At 56.6% G+C, this 14,933-nt stretch overlaps 1 protein-coding gene across 1 annotated transcript in view; it reads right to left on the bottom strand.

Annotated features, from left to right (window-relative positions):
• Window positions 1–4,302: 4,302 nt before the first annotated feature.
• IGFBP5 (insulin like growth factor binding protein 5) overlaps window positions 4,303–14,933 on the bottom strand; it is a 32,699-nt gene continuing 22,068 nt past the window's right edge. The window contains exons 2-4 of the mRNA XM_037912725.2: window positions 11,495–11,721; window positions 11,069–11,188; window positions 4,303–10,022 (exon numbers count right to left, since the gene is read on the bottom strand). Of these exons, the coding sequence (XP_037768653.1) occupies window positions 9,891–10,022; window positions 11,069–11,188; window positions 11,495–11,721 (479 nt within the window). The 3' untranslated portion in view covers window positions 4,303–9,890. The remainder of the gene's footprint in view (window positions 10,023–11,068; window positions 11,189–11,494; window positions 11,722–14,933) is intronic.

The raw sequence follows: 14,933 nt of genomic DNA, 5'->3' as shown, positions 1-14,933 counted from the left end.
GGGATCACCCACGACATAGACGGGGCTTAACCTATCGTTTTGTTCCTCATTGTCCTCTGGACTTCAGCAGAGAGGGTCAATGGTTAGGGCGCCAGGCTTGGGTTCAATCCCTGCTCTGTCGCACACATCCTGGCAAGTCATTGTCTCTCTGTGCCTCAGTGTGCCATCTGTAAAATGGGGCTACGAGCCAGCCCGTCGCTCACCGGGGTGGTGGGAAGCTAAATGCATAAAGGTGGTGCGTGCTCAGCTACTTCAGTAATGGGTCCCATATATTTGCAAGTGCCAGCCAGCCTGCCTTGAGCAAAGAAGGCCACTGCCTCCCCTTGTTTTCCAGGGGGCTGAAGCTGGCCTGCCCTGAAGGAAAATAATAGTGGCTCCCTGTGAGGGGCAGGCAGAGGCCAGGGGAATGTAAAGAGGCCGGGAATGAGCCTGTGGGCCAGCAGGTTCGGGGGTGGGAGGTTGGGAGCAGGACAGGGAAGGTGTCAGGGAACGTGGGGGGCAGGAGGCAGGCCGACTGAGGGGGTGCAGGGGACGGTGGGGGGGGGCAGAGATGGAGCCAGTGGCACCAATTAGTGGGGTGGGGCGGATGAATGCCCCTTGTGCAAAGGTCCCTGACCACTTTTAAGCAGGGGTCCCGCACTAAATCCGTATAGCGGCTACCGGCGTGGGCCCGAGCATCGCTCCGGCTGGTGGGTCCCAACGCCTCTGAAATGTGTGGCCAGGCCAAACCATGCTGGGCCCTGGCACCCGGGGGGGGCCTGTTCCTGTACAGCGAAGAGCCAGGGAGTCCAGCCAGAATTCGACTCCTGGCACCGAACCGAGGAGGGGCAATGAGCAGGGACCAGAAGAGGGTCCCTGCCATGATGGGGGTAGGAACTGGAAACCCTCTTCCTCCCCACTAAATATCTTGAAATGGTGCCATTGAGGGAGACTGTGATGGGTAGAAGGCTGGAAAGGAAAAGGGAGGGTTAGTTGTTGGGGGGGGGGGGGGATGTAGGGGGCAGGAGACTGTGGGAAACATGGAGAGAGAAGGCCAGTGGGGCAGTTGCTAGGCATGGGTATAGCAATGGCTGGCAGGGCAGCCACCCCTCAGCCCCACCACAGGGATGGGGGCAGTGGCTTCCCCACAAGCTGAAGGAATGAGGAATTGTCAAAGAGTAGTGAGAGTGAAAAAAATCTCATGATTTGGGGGAGTCCTGACGCATGAGTTTTGACTGCTCAGGACGGGTGACACTGCACACACAAACGTATGCACACACACACAGGTGCATGTACACACTCCCCCCCCCCCCCCATGCACACAGCTCTCTACAGTGCATTTACAAATGGAAATAGAGCCTGGCCCAATAACCAGGGGAGGGGAGGAAGGGAGGAGGGCATGGAAAACACGAGCCCTCCCAGACCTGAGGAAAAAGGAACGAAGCTCGCTCTGAGCATCAGCCCCAGCCTTTCTTTCACCTCTGTGGCTGCATCAGTCCCTAATGTGCTAAAAGCCCAGCTGGCTCTGGTTGCCCAGGGCCGTGGTGGGGCGCTGTGGGGCACAGCCGCCCCTGCTCCCTGTCTGGGACATTGGCTCCACTCTGGCTGCCTGTGTTATGGAGGCCCCTCAACAAAGGAGAGGTGTGTGTGGCTGGGGGTCATCAGGCAGGCAGGCAGCTGGGGGGGATGGGCTGGCGACATCTGCAGGGTCAGTGGTGGGACGAGACCTGGGTGGGTCCCTGATGGCTTTAAGGACCCAAAAAACCAGAGCCGGCTAGTCAGGTCTGTATGGAGAGTGGCCGTACGGGTCATTGTCACCCTTCAGCACCTGCAAACCTTACCGGCCCGCCTTTGCTTCGTGCAGGTGGGTTCAGCACCCCTCTGCCCAGGTGTGGTGGACGGGGAAGGGAGGAGAGGGGCTGGAAATTGGGTTGTCACACGACTTCTTTTAAGGAGAAAACCAATACTGGAGAAAGGAGCCGGGCTCAGCGAGTCTGGTGAGCCACAGACCAGGGCCAGCGCCACGCGTGAGTGAGCGAGTCCGCCCTGTGCTGGAGGGCTGATGAGGAGCAAACCAACTGCCAAGGGGCATGCGCTTGACGGGTCAACCCCGAGAGCTGGCCTCATCCCTGAAGCCCAAGGGAGAGGGAGAGACAAAGCCAGCTGCCGGCTGCACCCTGCTGCCCTCCATCCTGCTGCACCAAGGGGGCACCACCCTGCCCCGGGGGGGCATACATCCTGCTGGGGGGGGAGGGGGGGGGCGGGCGCTGCGTGGGCCTGCTCTCTGCTGAGCAATGCCACCTTGGGACTAGTGTCCATGGGCCTTGGGACTAGTGTCCATGGGCCTGGGCGTGTGGCCGAGTTACAGCGCCACACCACCACCCCCCGGTGGCAGAGATTCAGTACTGCAGCCTCCCATTCCCATGGCGGAGGGGAAACGAACAACTCGGGCTGCTGTTTGTTCTTTGTGTCTGGCCATGTCTTGTTCTTGTCTGGCCACGCGTGGCTGCTGGAAGGGCTGCATTCTGTGGCCGTCGCGGCGACGCCCTTACAGCGAGCACGCAGCACGAACAGGTGGTGCGGTTTGACCCCCCCACGGGCGATCCAGCCGGCGGGCCATAAATATGGTTTGCAGCCCACACCACCCCCAAAAGCTGTGTGAAGATCAGACCGTCACAGCAACCGTGTCCTTGGAAAGGCGCGATTATTCCCTGGATGTGCACAGTGTGACGTAGTCTGTTTTAAATGGCACTTTCAGTAAGGACTCACCCTTTTGGACCTAGAATATGCTCTTGCTTGGGCGTCCTCCCTGAGCTGGGCTGCAGCTGCAAACCATGGGAGGAGGGGCTGTTCCTTTAGCCTGCACATATAGTCAGGGCATCGGGCTGGGGCTGCAGGGTGTGTGTGGGACCTCACAAAACTCTGCCTAACGCCGTGAGGCAAGGCTGTGCCTTATCTAAGCGGTCTGGCGGCAGTGCACAAGGACTTTAGTCCCTTCCGTGTGTGGCCAGACACATTGACCTTCGGTGACACTGGTCTGATCCGATGCCATGTTTTTTATCCTGTTAGGATAAGGTGTCTCTCCTCTCAGCCTCATCATTGGAGTACTTTAAAACTGGCCTGGCGCAAGCACTGGAGCGGAGTACAATCCTGCACTCCCATCAGTTCCCTTGGACTCGGCCACAGGCCCAGAACCCCTGGGATCTAAGCCCTGACACAGACTTTGGCTAGCTCCGTTAGCCACGCTGTGCCTGAGTTTCTCCTTTGGTAAACTGGGGCGCGTGATTCTGCCCGTTCTCACCAGAGGATTTGGTCGTTGCAGTTTGTGAAGGGCTGTGGAGACATAAAGGCTCAGGGGGCCTTATCAGGATGAGCAGAGATTGTTACGAGGAGCTGCCTAAGGGCCCAACATGGCACAGCCATGAATGCAAAGCCCCTACCCACCCCTCCATGACGGAAGGTCAATATTTCCTGCCTACTTTACAAATGGGGAAGGCAGGGCACAGAGCCACCAAAGGTCAAACTTGGCTGCTTAAAGTTAGGCAGCGGCCGGCTTTCCACTTGGATGCCTCCCGTGAGGACCCTAAGTTGGAACATTTTGGCCTGTGGGAGGCACCCAGCAAGCCGGTGGGAGAGTCAGGAATCGTACCCTGGTCACGTGTGGGGTATGAGGGAGCAGTGCTGCCCTCTAGTGAAAGGCTATTGCATCTGCTAAAACACTGCCACAGGCTGCAAGGGCTATCGTCCAGGGAGAGAGGCGTGAGGGTTTTAGATATGTGCTTGCTCTCGGAAGCAGCCAGCCCATTCTCCCAAGCAGGACGGCCTTCAGCTCATTGGGAAATGGACCGGTTTCCAAACTAACCAGGAATCAGCCTTATGAGAGCTTTTAGCAACGTCCAGCGGTGTCGTAGGAATTGCCAGCATGGAGCAGACCCAAGGTGCCCCGTGTCCTGTCTTTGACAGAAGTCACTAACAAAAGCTTCAAAGCAAGACCCAGAAAACCGTGCATCTATGGAAGGAAGGGCCTGGCCTAACCCCTTAAATAGTTAGAATGGCTAAAGCCGGAAGCATGAAGCTTTATAAGCTCCTCTCATCCTTTACCATAGTGACGCTGCTTCCAAAACATTGTCACGAGCTCTGTTTTTAAGGTCAGGCTTGACCAAGCCCTGGCTGGGATGATTTGATTGGGGATTGGTCCTGCTTTGAGCAGGGGTTTGGACTAGATGACCTCCTGAGGTTTCTTCCAACCCTGATATTCTCTGATTCTATGATTCAGCCCCCTCCCCCCCCACATGCAGACATCCACCAGGGCGTAGACCCACGCTAACTGAATGCATAACTTTATTAAATAAATGCTTTGCCATGAGAAAAGACAAAGATCAAAGAGTAACATAAATTATAAGTTGAATAAATAGCATACAGCAATCTTCACTTTTTAATAAAACGTGAGATTTGTTTTTAAAAGTACAAAACAGAGCATTAAGCTCCTCATCCGTTGTCAGTTTTTCACAAACTGCTTTTTTTTTCTTTTTTCCCCACCAGTACGATTATGTATATTTCTTCTTTACTGGAAAAACGATAACACACACACGAAAAAAAAAAAAAACAACAAAACAAAACAGAGCTACTGTATGTATGTAAAGCTATAAAAAGCTACCGTAAAATGTGTAGTGAGTATTGCTTAAAGATTAAAAACCAGGCAGGGATCTCGGAATCTGGTGTGTTCACGGCGGTACTACAATGGTAGATAACTGCACTGTGGACAGGCCGCACCAAGGCCGGGGGGGCAGGGGTTGGGGCAAGAGGCAGTGCCGTGCACTGGACTACAAGCCAAGGGGCTCATCCGGGGAGGGCTGGACTCAAGGTGAACTGTCGCGTGTTGAAATCGACACACTCCGTTCGGGAAAAAACAACCGTGCGAGAGAGGAGAAATAGTGCAAAATGCTCTTGTACTAGTGGTTTTAAAATCAGACTGCCTGCCGCAGCACAGACACGGAATAACCCCGCCGGAGAGGAGCTATTTGCTCACCACCACGCCCTGGCCTTGCTTTCAATCTGAACCCCATTAGATCCTCCTTTGCCCCCCGCCCCAGCTTCTTTCATTGCCACAGACTCAGGCAAGAAGGACACCGAGAGGTGAAATGTGCCTCAGAGATCACCGGCGCCTCCCCGGGGATTAAGCCGTTACTGGAGGGAGTCTTCCCGTCTGGGTTTGCTCGATCCACCCTTAAAAAAAACCCAAACCATTCCCCCAAAACAAACTCCTGTCCTGGGGCAAGGTGGGAGGGTCACATAGGCCTGGTGAGCCACTTCCCGGGACATGGCTCAATCCTGCTTAGCGAATCTTAGTGCAGTTTTCACACAGTCACGGCCCTAGGGAGTATTGACAGCCCTTCTGTGCAGCCGGGCATCTGCCTCTCTCCGGGCTCAGCCCCGGGCTCCTCCGAAGGGGACCGTGCAGCTGGGTCTGGGAGCAATGACGGCAGAGACCCACAGCTCTGTGTGGGCGAGGCACCTAAGGGGCTGTGTCTCCACTGGGTTCCCTTTCCCTGGGCTGGCCCACTCAGTCTCTCGTTGTCGGGCAAGGGACCCCTATGCTGATAGACGGGGGGGAATGGGGGGGAATGCACAGCCCCGCACCCCAATCACTGCGTGCTTGCTGGGGTCCCAGGAAGCAGAAGGCCTTGGGACAGCCTGAATCTGCACCAGCCTCAATCCCCTTTCCAGGCCTTTCATGAGTGACGGCAGGCCGATGGGCGGCTTTAATGCTTCGGGGGGGGGGATCCCACTGGCAGCCGTAACACGGGGCCATGGCTGGCTGTGCCTCCCCCCTGGGCTGAGCTCACAGGCACACAGGAGATCACTTCAGCAGGGGGGGAAACTGAGGCAGAAGAGCATTAGCTTTCGGCCGGCTGTAGCACCACCAGCTAGCGCCAACCTCCAGAGCCACTCAGGCTGGGGGAAACAGGCCCACGGCGGCACAGGGTTGTTCCTCCCGGCAGAACTGCCTTGGCCACCCAGTACAAAGGGGGTGGGGGGGCGTCATTCGGGGTTGGGGCAGCAGCCAGTGAGATGGGGGCGACGCTCAGCTGTTTAACGTGGAGAGTCAGGGCTTTTCCTAGGCTGCTGACCCAGGCCCAGCATTTGTCTAGTGCCCCCCCCCCCCCCGGTGTGTACCGTGCGGGGGATCCCACTGGAGCCACAGAGACAGTCCTTTTCTCTCCCCCTCCCCCCCCGTAAACACCTCTGAGAGCAGAGAAGCGAGGACCAAGTTCTCCCCCCAGTAAAAGCAATGGGAGCCGTGCTACTGACTGCAATGGCTTGGGGCTTGACCCTGGGGTAGCCGAGAGTCAAATTTAGACTCATCTTTGCCCCATCAACTTTTCAATAAAAGGGCTCAGGGTGCGAGCTATAAGACACAGCTTGGAAGTGACCCTTCCCCCCCCCCAGCCAGTAGTTGCCATCCCTAGCTGAGTGCAGACACGGTGAGACCCCAGCCCGGCCCCGGGGCACATCACCTGCCCAGGCAGGCTTTCGCAGCTTTCAAGTTTCGGGGACTAAAGCAACAGCAAAACAAATGAACAAGCAAAGGCGAAAAAGCACGAGAAGGGAAGACGGTGGGTACTGGCCTAAAAGAATCAGGACTCGGGGTCACTTGGGGAGGGTGCGCGGCACAGGGACTGGCCAAGCCAGGCGGATGGGGACACTGCCTCCCCAGGCGAGAGCTTTGTTAGTGCAGTCCGTCCCCCTTTGGGGTGTACGTGGCCCCCGTGCTCTCTTCTCTGCTGCCTACTCCGATCTTCAAGGCTGTGGCTCCCCTATAATGCACCCAGTGACCTCCGGAGCCAGGTGGGATCACCCCGGGTCTGCCCCTGGGAGTGGGGGGCAGAGCCGGACCAGGATATAGCTGTGACTTTGGCAAACGTCCCCTCTTCTTTCCATTTCCAGTGGACTGACCCAGCCCACCAACGTCCAACGCCTTTGAACTGTGCGGGCTCCCCGGCCGCAGCAGTGTGTGCTCACCTCTCCCTTCAAGTAGCCCAGAGCTTCCAGGACAAGTTGGAGAGATGCCCAGGGCTGCAGGGTGGCCCATTTTTCATGGTTCACGGGGTTAGAGTGGGCCGGGGGGGGGGGGCAGGTCCCAATGGATGTGCTATCCGTGGACATGCATAGAATAAATGCCTCCTGTAACTCCACTGAGTACCTGGGGGTGACCCTGCGTCCCCTACACGCATTTGGCTTGCAGCCTGGAAGACGCGAGCGGGGCGAGGGAAAAGTGTTGCGAGCTTTCTGCACCTCCCTGCACCAAAGCTAGGGCTGGGTGTTTGTGTGTGGGTGGGGCGGGGTCCCTGGACCGGGGACACATCTCATATGGCGAGGCCCAGGGACCTGCACGGCCAGCCTTGCCCTGGGAAATGGCGCCACCTGGTGATGGGAGAAGGGCATTTGGGGCAGTTTCCACTCTCAAATCACTGCCCGTCTCTGAACCTAAGTCTCCGCTTCCCTCTCCAGAGCCTGTTCTGTGGGCCTGGTTCCCGGTTGCACTGCGGCCCCTCTGCACAACGCTAGGCACTGCGTCTCCGGCTGGCCGTGGGAGGAAGGGTGGCCAGAGCACACTGCGCTGGGGCCAGAGCGTAAGCCAGAGCAGCCCTGAGGCTGCCCTACTGATGCTGGGGGCTGCCCAGCCCTAGACTACAAGGCGCCCTCTGCCCTGAGCAGGGGCCTGGGGATCTGAGAATCAGGCTCCGTGAGCACGGCACGCTCTGGTGTTGGGAGGACGGCGTCATAGCACGGACAGAGGGAGCTGCCACACACAGACTCCCTACCGATCTCCCACGGGGCAAAACCCTCTGCTCCGCTCAGCAAAACCAGCGGGGCGACCACTGCCCCCCTTGCTGCCCAAAGCCCGGTGCGGGAGGGAGGCACTGCCCAGCCCCCGCAATGCCAGACCCATGCTCCTCTGAGAAGGTCGAGGAAGAAACCCCACAAGTCCCGGTCATGCAGTAGCCAGTCTAGCTTGGGGAGATTCCTTGGTTCCCTTTGATCTGCACTAGTGTGTTGTGGGTGTCGCTCTGGCTTTCCTGAGGATCAGCCCGAAGCAGGGCCCGTCCTGGCTGGTACGGGGAAGAAACCGGCACGCTCTTCGTGTCTCTAATTAGCACGCTGCCTGGGCGTGCTTGCAACGAGCTGCGCCAGTCGGAGCCTCTGCCAGGATGCGGGTGGGGGCTAGTTCTTTCGGTGGGCGCGCCCGCACACTCAGCGACAAGGCAATGGATAGCGACAGCTTGAGCGCCGTTAGCTGGCCAAAGCAGGGAGTCAGCCAAACGCCCCGTCCTCTTTGCTGCGGAGTCTCGTTGGAAGCGACCTTAACAAAGACCCTTGTCGTGGTGAAAGTAGGGGGGAAAAAAAACGGTCCCAAGAGTTAAAAAATACACAAGTCCAAAGGCTGCAGCGACCTGGCCACACCTGAAGATGCCGCTTGAGTTGGTCAGATCAGTGGCTTCCGTGTGTCAGTCACAACAGCCGACAAGCTGGCCAAACGGTCCTGGCCAAATTAGGGCACCGATCCCAAAATAAGCTCTGCCAGGCCTAAGTGTCTATGGAGCTCATTGCAGGGGGAGAGACTTGACATTTGTAATTTACCATTGCAACAGAAGAAGAGAGAGGTTTGCATTTGTGGGTGGGTGTGTGCACACACCCCGGGCAAATGATTCTTATGATGGGCAAGGACAATATCATTCGTTTTCCCATCATGGCAGAGGGTGGTAAAGATTTTGGAGCCCGATCCCACAGCCATTTAAGCAAAGCTGTCTGTGGGACTGCACCCGTGAGTAAAGTTATACACATGCTAAATTGTTTGCAGGATGGTGTGTGTGTGTGTGTGTGGGGGGGTCCTTCTGCCTGAATTTGGGCGCTGATTTTCCAAATACTTGACCTAGTGCAGGATTTTAAGCATGGGAAAAGGCCCGTTAATGTCTACAGGACACAAGAGCGGCCAGACTAGCCCAATATCCTGTCTGCCGACAGTGGCCAATGCCAGGACTGCTCATGTGCGTAAGGTTCAGCACACGTGACGGCAGGACTGGGGCCACTTTTGCAAGGCGTACAGAACGTACAGAACATAAATTGCCACACACCGATGGCCAACAACATTTAAAATAATCTCACGCGACAGGAAATCAGATTCCTGACGCTGCTCAGGGACAACGATCCCCGATGGAACTGAAAGGTGATTTGTTATCTTTTGGCCGGTTTGGGGTTTTTTTTTTAAAGGAACCATAACCATTTTTTGCTGGCAGGAGCTGGTATCCCCGGCCTCGTTTCCTAACGAAATGCAATCCCATTTACAACAATGTTCTAGACACCGATTGCCCAGAAAGCTGTGCCCCTATCTCCAGAGAGATATCAATCAAAGGACTTTTAGTGCCAGTGGAGGGCAATATTAGCTCTGGCAGTGCCAAGCAAGCCACTCAAACGCAAGGGCTGAGCGGTGGACGTGTACCCCGTCGCAGGGCTTTGTCTGCTTTCGCTGGAGACCGTTTAGAAAGTTGCTGGCTAGTCTAAAAACCAAAACAAACAAAAAAAGACACCCCCCCCCATATCAACAAACCAAACCAAACCCATAATAGAAAAGCCCCCAAGTCGATTCCTACGTTGGCGCTGGCTGCGTCCCTGCATGGGGAGTCGAGAGCAGTTTGGGGGCATCTCGGGGGGGTCTGTACTGGGAAGGCGGCGCCGGTTTGACTTCTGCTTTCCTCTTCTCCTTTAGTCGCCGTCGCCGAGCAGGCGAGGACGGGCTGCAGATTCCGAGGTCCTCAGTTTCTTCCGTTTTTCGAAATGAGATGAAAGGGTTCGGAGTCCCGGGGCGTGGGGAGGCGTGGGGGCGGGGGGCAGGGGACGGGGCAGGCCCTTCACTCGGTGACGCCGCTGTCGAAGCTGTGACACTGCAGGTCGCCGGCCACGTAATTGGTCCCCGGCAGCTTCAGTCCATACTTGTCCACGCACCAGCACAGCCCGCGCTTCCGCCCCCGGGACGGCTTGCACTGGGGAAGCGAGGAGAGACGCAAAGGCAGGTCAGCGGCGGGCGCGTCACGGGGAAGTAACGGTGCCCGGAGCAGAGCCCAGGTCGCAGTGCCGCGTGGCTCCGAGCCGGGAACGAGACGCAGCCGCAACGTCTAGTGGGGCGCAACCTGGCACCAGCCCTCGACCTCGCCAAAGGCTAGCCCCAGGGCTCAGGTGCTGTGCAGGACCCAGGAGAGAACCGGGTTCAGTTCCTGGCTCCGTGCGACCTTGGGCAAGTCAGCTCAACCCTCTGGGCCTCAGTTCCCACTCTGTGAAATGGGGTCCGTAATCCTCCCTTTCTCCCACCCTTTGCCCGGCTTCTCCAGGTGGGCTGTGAGCTCTGTCTCTTGCTCCCGGTGTGCAGGATGCCTGGCACAGTGGACCCCAGGCCCCCGATTCCCAACGCCAGGGCCTCCGGGTGCTACTGCTCGTAAACGATTCAGGGAAGAGGCAGCTTCCTGCTAGCTGCTGCATGGGGTGCCTCATGCCACTTGACTTGGTTGACCCCCCAGGAGGGTGGGTAATAAGACCGCCCACCACTAAGACGACCAGAGGAACCCTGCAGGGCGTGTCTAGGGCACAGCACTGTGGGAGAGAACCGGCGAACCGACGGCACGGTTTGCGCACACGACTGGTGAGCCCTGGAACCCACGCCCTGACTCGTGCCACTCCTGGTCGCAGTTTTACATCTCAGCTGAAAGAGGGCAGCCCCAGTGGCCTGACAGCAGTGTTGCCTAGCGGCTACCGGGGCTCTAGGTCAGGTTCTGTTCCTGGCTCTGTCGGTGAGCGTGGGCAGGTCGCGTCACTGCTCTACCCTCATTTTACAGATGGGGAAACTGAGGCGCGATGCTTGGTGAAGCGCTTTGAGAGTTAAGGACGGGAAGTGCTGTGTAAGAGCTAGGGGTCATCATTAATGTCCCCTTGCACCATATTGGTTCAACACAGAGCTACGGGGGAGAGCGGCCCTGACAGAATCAGACCCTTGTCGTGGGGAGGGGCCATGCTGGTTTCCCGTGCGGGAGCTCACCTGTTTCCTCTTGTAGAATCCCTTCCGGTCGCAGTTGGGAAGGTGAACGGCTCGGGGGGTCATTCGTTCGCTGGTTTTGATCTCCTGCAGCGAAGCCTCCATCTGCCTGCGGCAAGGGCCCTGCCAGAGGAGCGAGAGGATCAGCGAGAGGCGCCGCGAGGAGGCGGTGCCCAGCAAGCCCTGGCCCCATCACCAACCGAGAGCCGGGAATCCCGCACGCCCCACGAGTCAGTGACCCGCTGGGCTCCTGGAAGGGATGGATTTCCCCAGCGCGGGGCCAGGAGAGAGCAGGGCAAAGCCTCATCTCCTGCGTGGCAATATGGCCCCCCCCAGGGCAACCATGCCCATCTCTCTCAGCACCTGCTGCTGGGGGCACTAGGGGGCAGGCGGGAGGAAAGGGGCAGGCGAAGGGAACCCAGCACTCACCAGCTCGAACTCCTGCCTCAGCTCGGGGACGGCGACCCGGGGATGCGCCGTGTTCTCCGCCCCGCCGACGAACTTGGACAAGGTCAGCTTCTTCCTGCGATCCTTCTTCAGGGCCTCGGCCTTGAGCTCGGAGAGGCGTCCATGCTTGGGCCGGTACACCTTGGGCGAATAGGTCTCCTCTGCCATCTCCGAGGTGGTCGGCTCCTCGTGCTCGCGGGATTCCCGCTCTGGAGGGGGAAGGGACAAAGCAGAGTGACTTCTCTGTGAGCAACCCGTGTGACCTGCGGGGCCAGCCCTATGTACGCCTCTTGCTGACTGCCTGGCACCTCTCCAGCAGGCATGGAGGGAGGGAGGGCTGAATAACCTAATGAGAGCCATGCCAAGTATCGCAGTGCCTTGGGCACCATCTCCCCATAAAGGAGAGACCTTTCCTTCCAGTGCCATTCTCCACGAGGGCACCCCTCTGCGACTCTCACAAGACTAAGTCGCACTGGGCCAAGGAGTGGCCCCCATAGACACAGACCACTGTGTATCATTACATCGAGCCAAGAGAGGCGCAGGTATGTTACTGACACGCCCAGACCGACGCTGGGACGCGCAGGAGACCGGGTATCTGTAGGGCAACGCCATGCCACGAATGGTTTCTGCACAGCGCCTCAATCGGCTCAGGCTGGGTGGAAAAACCGTCGTCTCTTTGGGGCGTGGGGCTCAGAGGGCCAATCCCACTGCGGAGGAGATGGTGGTGGGGTGGCCTGCTTCTCTCCTGCTGGTTTTCATTTGCCCCCAGGGCAAAATCACCTCAGGGTTTGGCAGGCTTAGCTTGAGAGAGTCCATGTCCCTGCAGGTCATGTCTGGGGGCGGCTGGCAGGGATATACAGGGCTCAGGAGGGGAACAGCAGGAGATGCTTTGCATCAGGATTTGGGAGCTTTGGCAGAGCTGCAAGGTTCCTTTTAGGTAGCTGAACGCAGGGTCCACATTAAAACCTCGTGTGTCGCATTGCTGTGTCTCATTGCAAGAATGGGTGTCCCAGTCCCCCAGGAGGGGAATGCATGTTTGTGGTGGCTAAGTCATCCCTGTACAGTATGTATCTAGTCTCTGCAGTGCTGGGGGGATCCTTCTGGATGAGTTATTGTTGGTATGATCAGCCTCAAGCTCTGTGTGTGTGTCTGTGCCTAAGTCATCTGCTGTTTCATCCATTGTAGTTACCCCCATATATGCTGGGAGACCTTTTGAACACTTTGCTCCCAGCCAATATGATTTTAACAGCTGGGATGTCAGCAGGGCTCCCGAGTGCTTATATATAGGAGTGAGCCGGTGACAGCCTATACTTAGCTGACTTGTGACCTTTAATACAGCCACTGGCGTGAAAGAGGGTTATTTTCGGTTCTAGATGTGAATATAGCTCTCCCCTCCAGAGACAGTGGAGCCCTGGGCCATATTCCTACCAGGCCTCTTCTATTGTAGGGGCCCCTCTGGCAGAAGCAACAGAAAGAGATGGCAAATGCACAACACTGGGGAGGAGGACAACAGGGGGAAGAGTGGAACGGAATCAGGAATACAAAGACACCCACCTACTTATCCCCCCCCAAACGCCATCATGAGAGCACCTGACTCAAATTTGGTCACAATGAACCCAACATGTGCAAAGGATGATCCTCGGGCAAGGAATAAGCCTGCAGATGATCTTGGGGGAGACGGGACACCAGCCCCACAGAAGACGATTCTGTGACAAGCAGAGACATCCATCAACGTAAAGAAAATTATTTTCTGACCTAGCCCAGGTGTAGGCTAGGAAAAGGCCAACAAGGGATTTTCACCAGGACCTAATGCAGCCATCTCTGGGGTGGAACATTGTGTTTAACAGCACATGGGAACACTGCAACAGCATGTAGCATAGGAGGGGAAGTTTTACAGGAGGCAGAATGTAATGGGAGTTGTTATCTTATCTTTTAGAGTGTCATTCACAGGCCCCCAGGAATCTGTCAAGCCAGACAGCTAAATAACAGTCCTGCAATCGCTGCCCCTGGGTACTTGCACTTACAGAAAGGAAGCATTTCACCTGTTGATCAGCAGGTGGCAGCACATGCCTTTAGTTCCCACTTAACACCAGGCAAAACCCTGCGAAATCATCACAGGGGGTTTCATAAGGGCGGGAGGGTCTCAGAATTGGTGTGCTGGAGGGTGGAAGCTCAGGCCCCATGGTCCCTACAGCTGTCAGTCCAGCCCCCCTCACCCAACCCCAATTCACAATTTCAATCAACGCCAAGTTGAACTTTTCTTCTCCCAGCCCTGAGAAAACCCAAATACGCTACTTGCCAAAGTCAAGTGTCCCAGCCTAGCAGCTACTCACGTGCATTATCCAAAGCCATGCAGTGAACCTGATCACTGCTGAGCAAATCCTACTACAGCCTCTCAGGATCTTACTCAAACCCACTGGGTCCAACAGAGGCTGATGTACCTCACATCCTCACAACCTTTAAAGTATTTATTCTCACAACACCCGGGAGGCAGGACAGTGCTGTTATGCCCATTGTACAGATGGGGGAACTGAGGCACAGAAATCTACCCATGCTCAGACAGGAAGTCTCTGGCAGAACAGGAGATTGATGCAATGTCTTCCAAGTCCCAGATTTGCACCCTAACCACTGAGCCATCCTCCCTTTCTCTCATCTCATGAGGCCCCAGGCTTATCTGTGCACTCGGGTTTTCTCAGGTGCCGATGATGTGTGTTTTAGGGATTTCTTTGTTTGCTGAGGAAACAAATGTATTGATTAAATAAAACAGGAAAAGATCAGGCCTGGAAGAATGAACCAGTTGGGAATCAGGAGCCGGTCAGTTGCATGATGTGTGTCTTGTCAGTTACAATGACCAGCCAGCAGCCACCAGTCACTAGTGCAAGGTCTTGGTGTTTGGAAGTGGCGCGGTTTTACCCTGAAATCTTCTCATTCGCCAGATCATTGAAATGAATCCCCTATTCTGCCAAGCTGTATTAACCAAACCTACACCCTGGGCATAAATGAGTGACGCCCCTTTTATATAAAGTGAACCCCTCGCCAGGCCAACTGAAAAGCCGGGCAGAAAAGCAGCATGTACCCCAGCATATCTCTCCCGTCTTCAACCTCAAGCCACCGCCACTGACTGCATTAGGCGCCGGATCGGGCCCATAGACCACAGAACATCAGCCTTGGAAGGCAGGTAAGAAGCGAGGCGGTACAATGCCAGATCCACTTGGTGCAGCATCCTACCTCTGGCAGTGCCCAAGCCCTGATCCTCCAGAGGACAGAAGGAAACCCCCACCATGCCCCTGGCTGAAGAGCATTATTGCCTTCACTGTTCTCGCTCTTCCAGCATCATCAGCTTTAAAAACTTGGTTTGGACATTGGGCCCAGGCACTGGTGCTCAGCTCCTGCTGGAATAAGGAGAGAGTGCCAAGATCCC

Source organism: Chelonia mydas, chromosome 11, assembly GCF_015237465.2.
Source record: "Chelonia mydas isolate rCheMyd1 chromosome 11, rCheMyd1.pri.v2, whole genome shotgun sequence".
NCBI lineage: Eukaryota > Metazoa > Chordata > Testudines > Cheloniidae > Chelonia > Chelonia mydas.
Note: the sequence above shows the minus strand (reverse complement) of the source record. Positions and strands in the feature narration are given on the sequence as shown.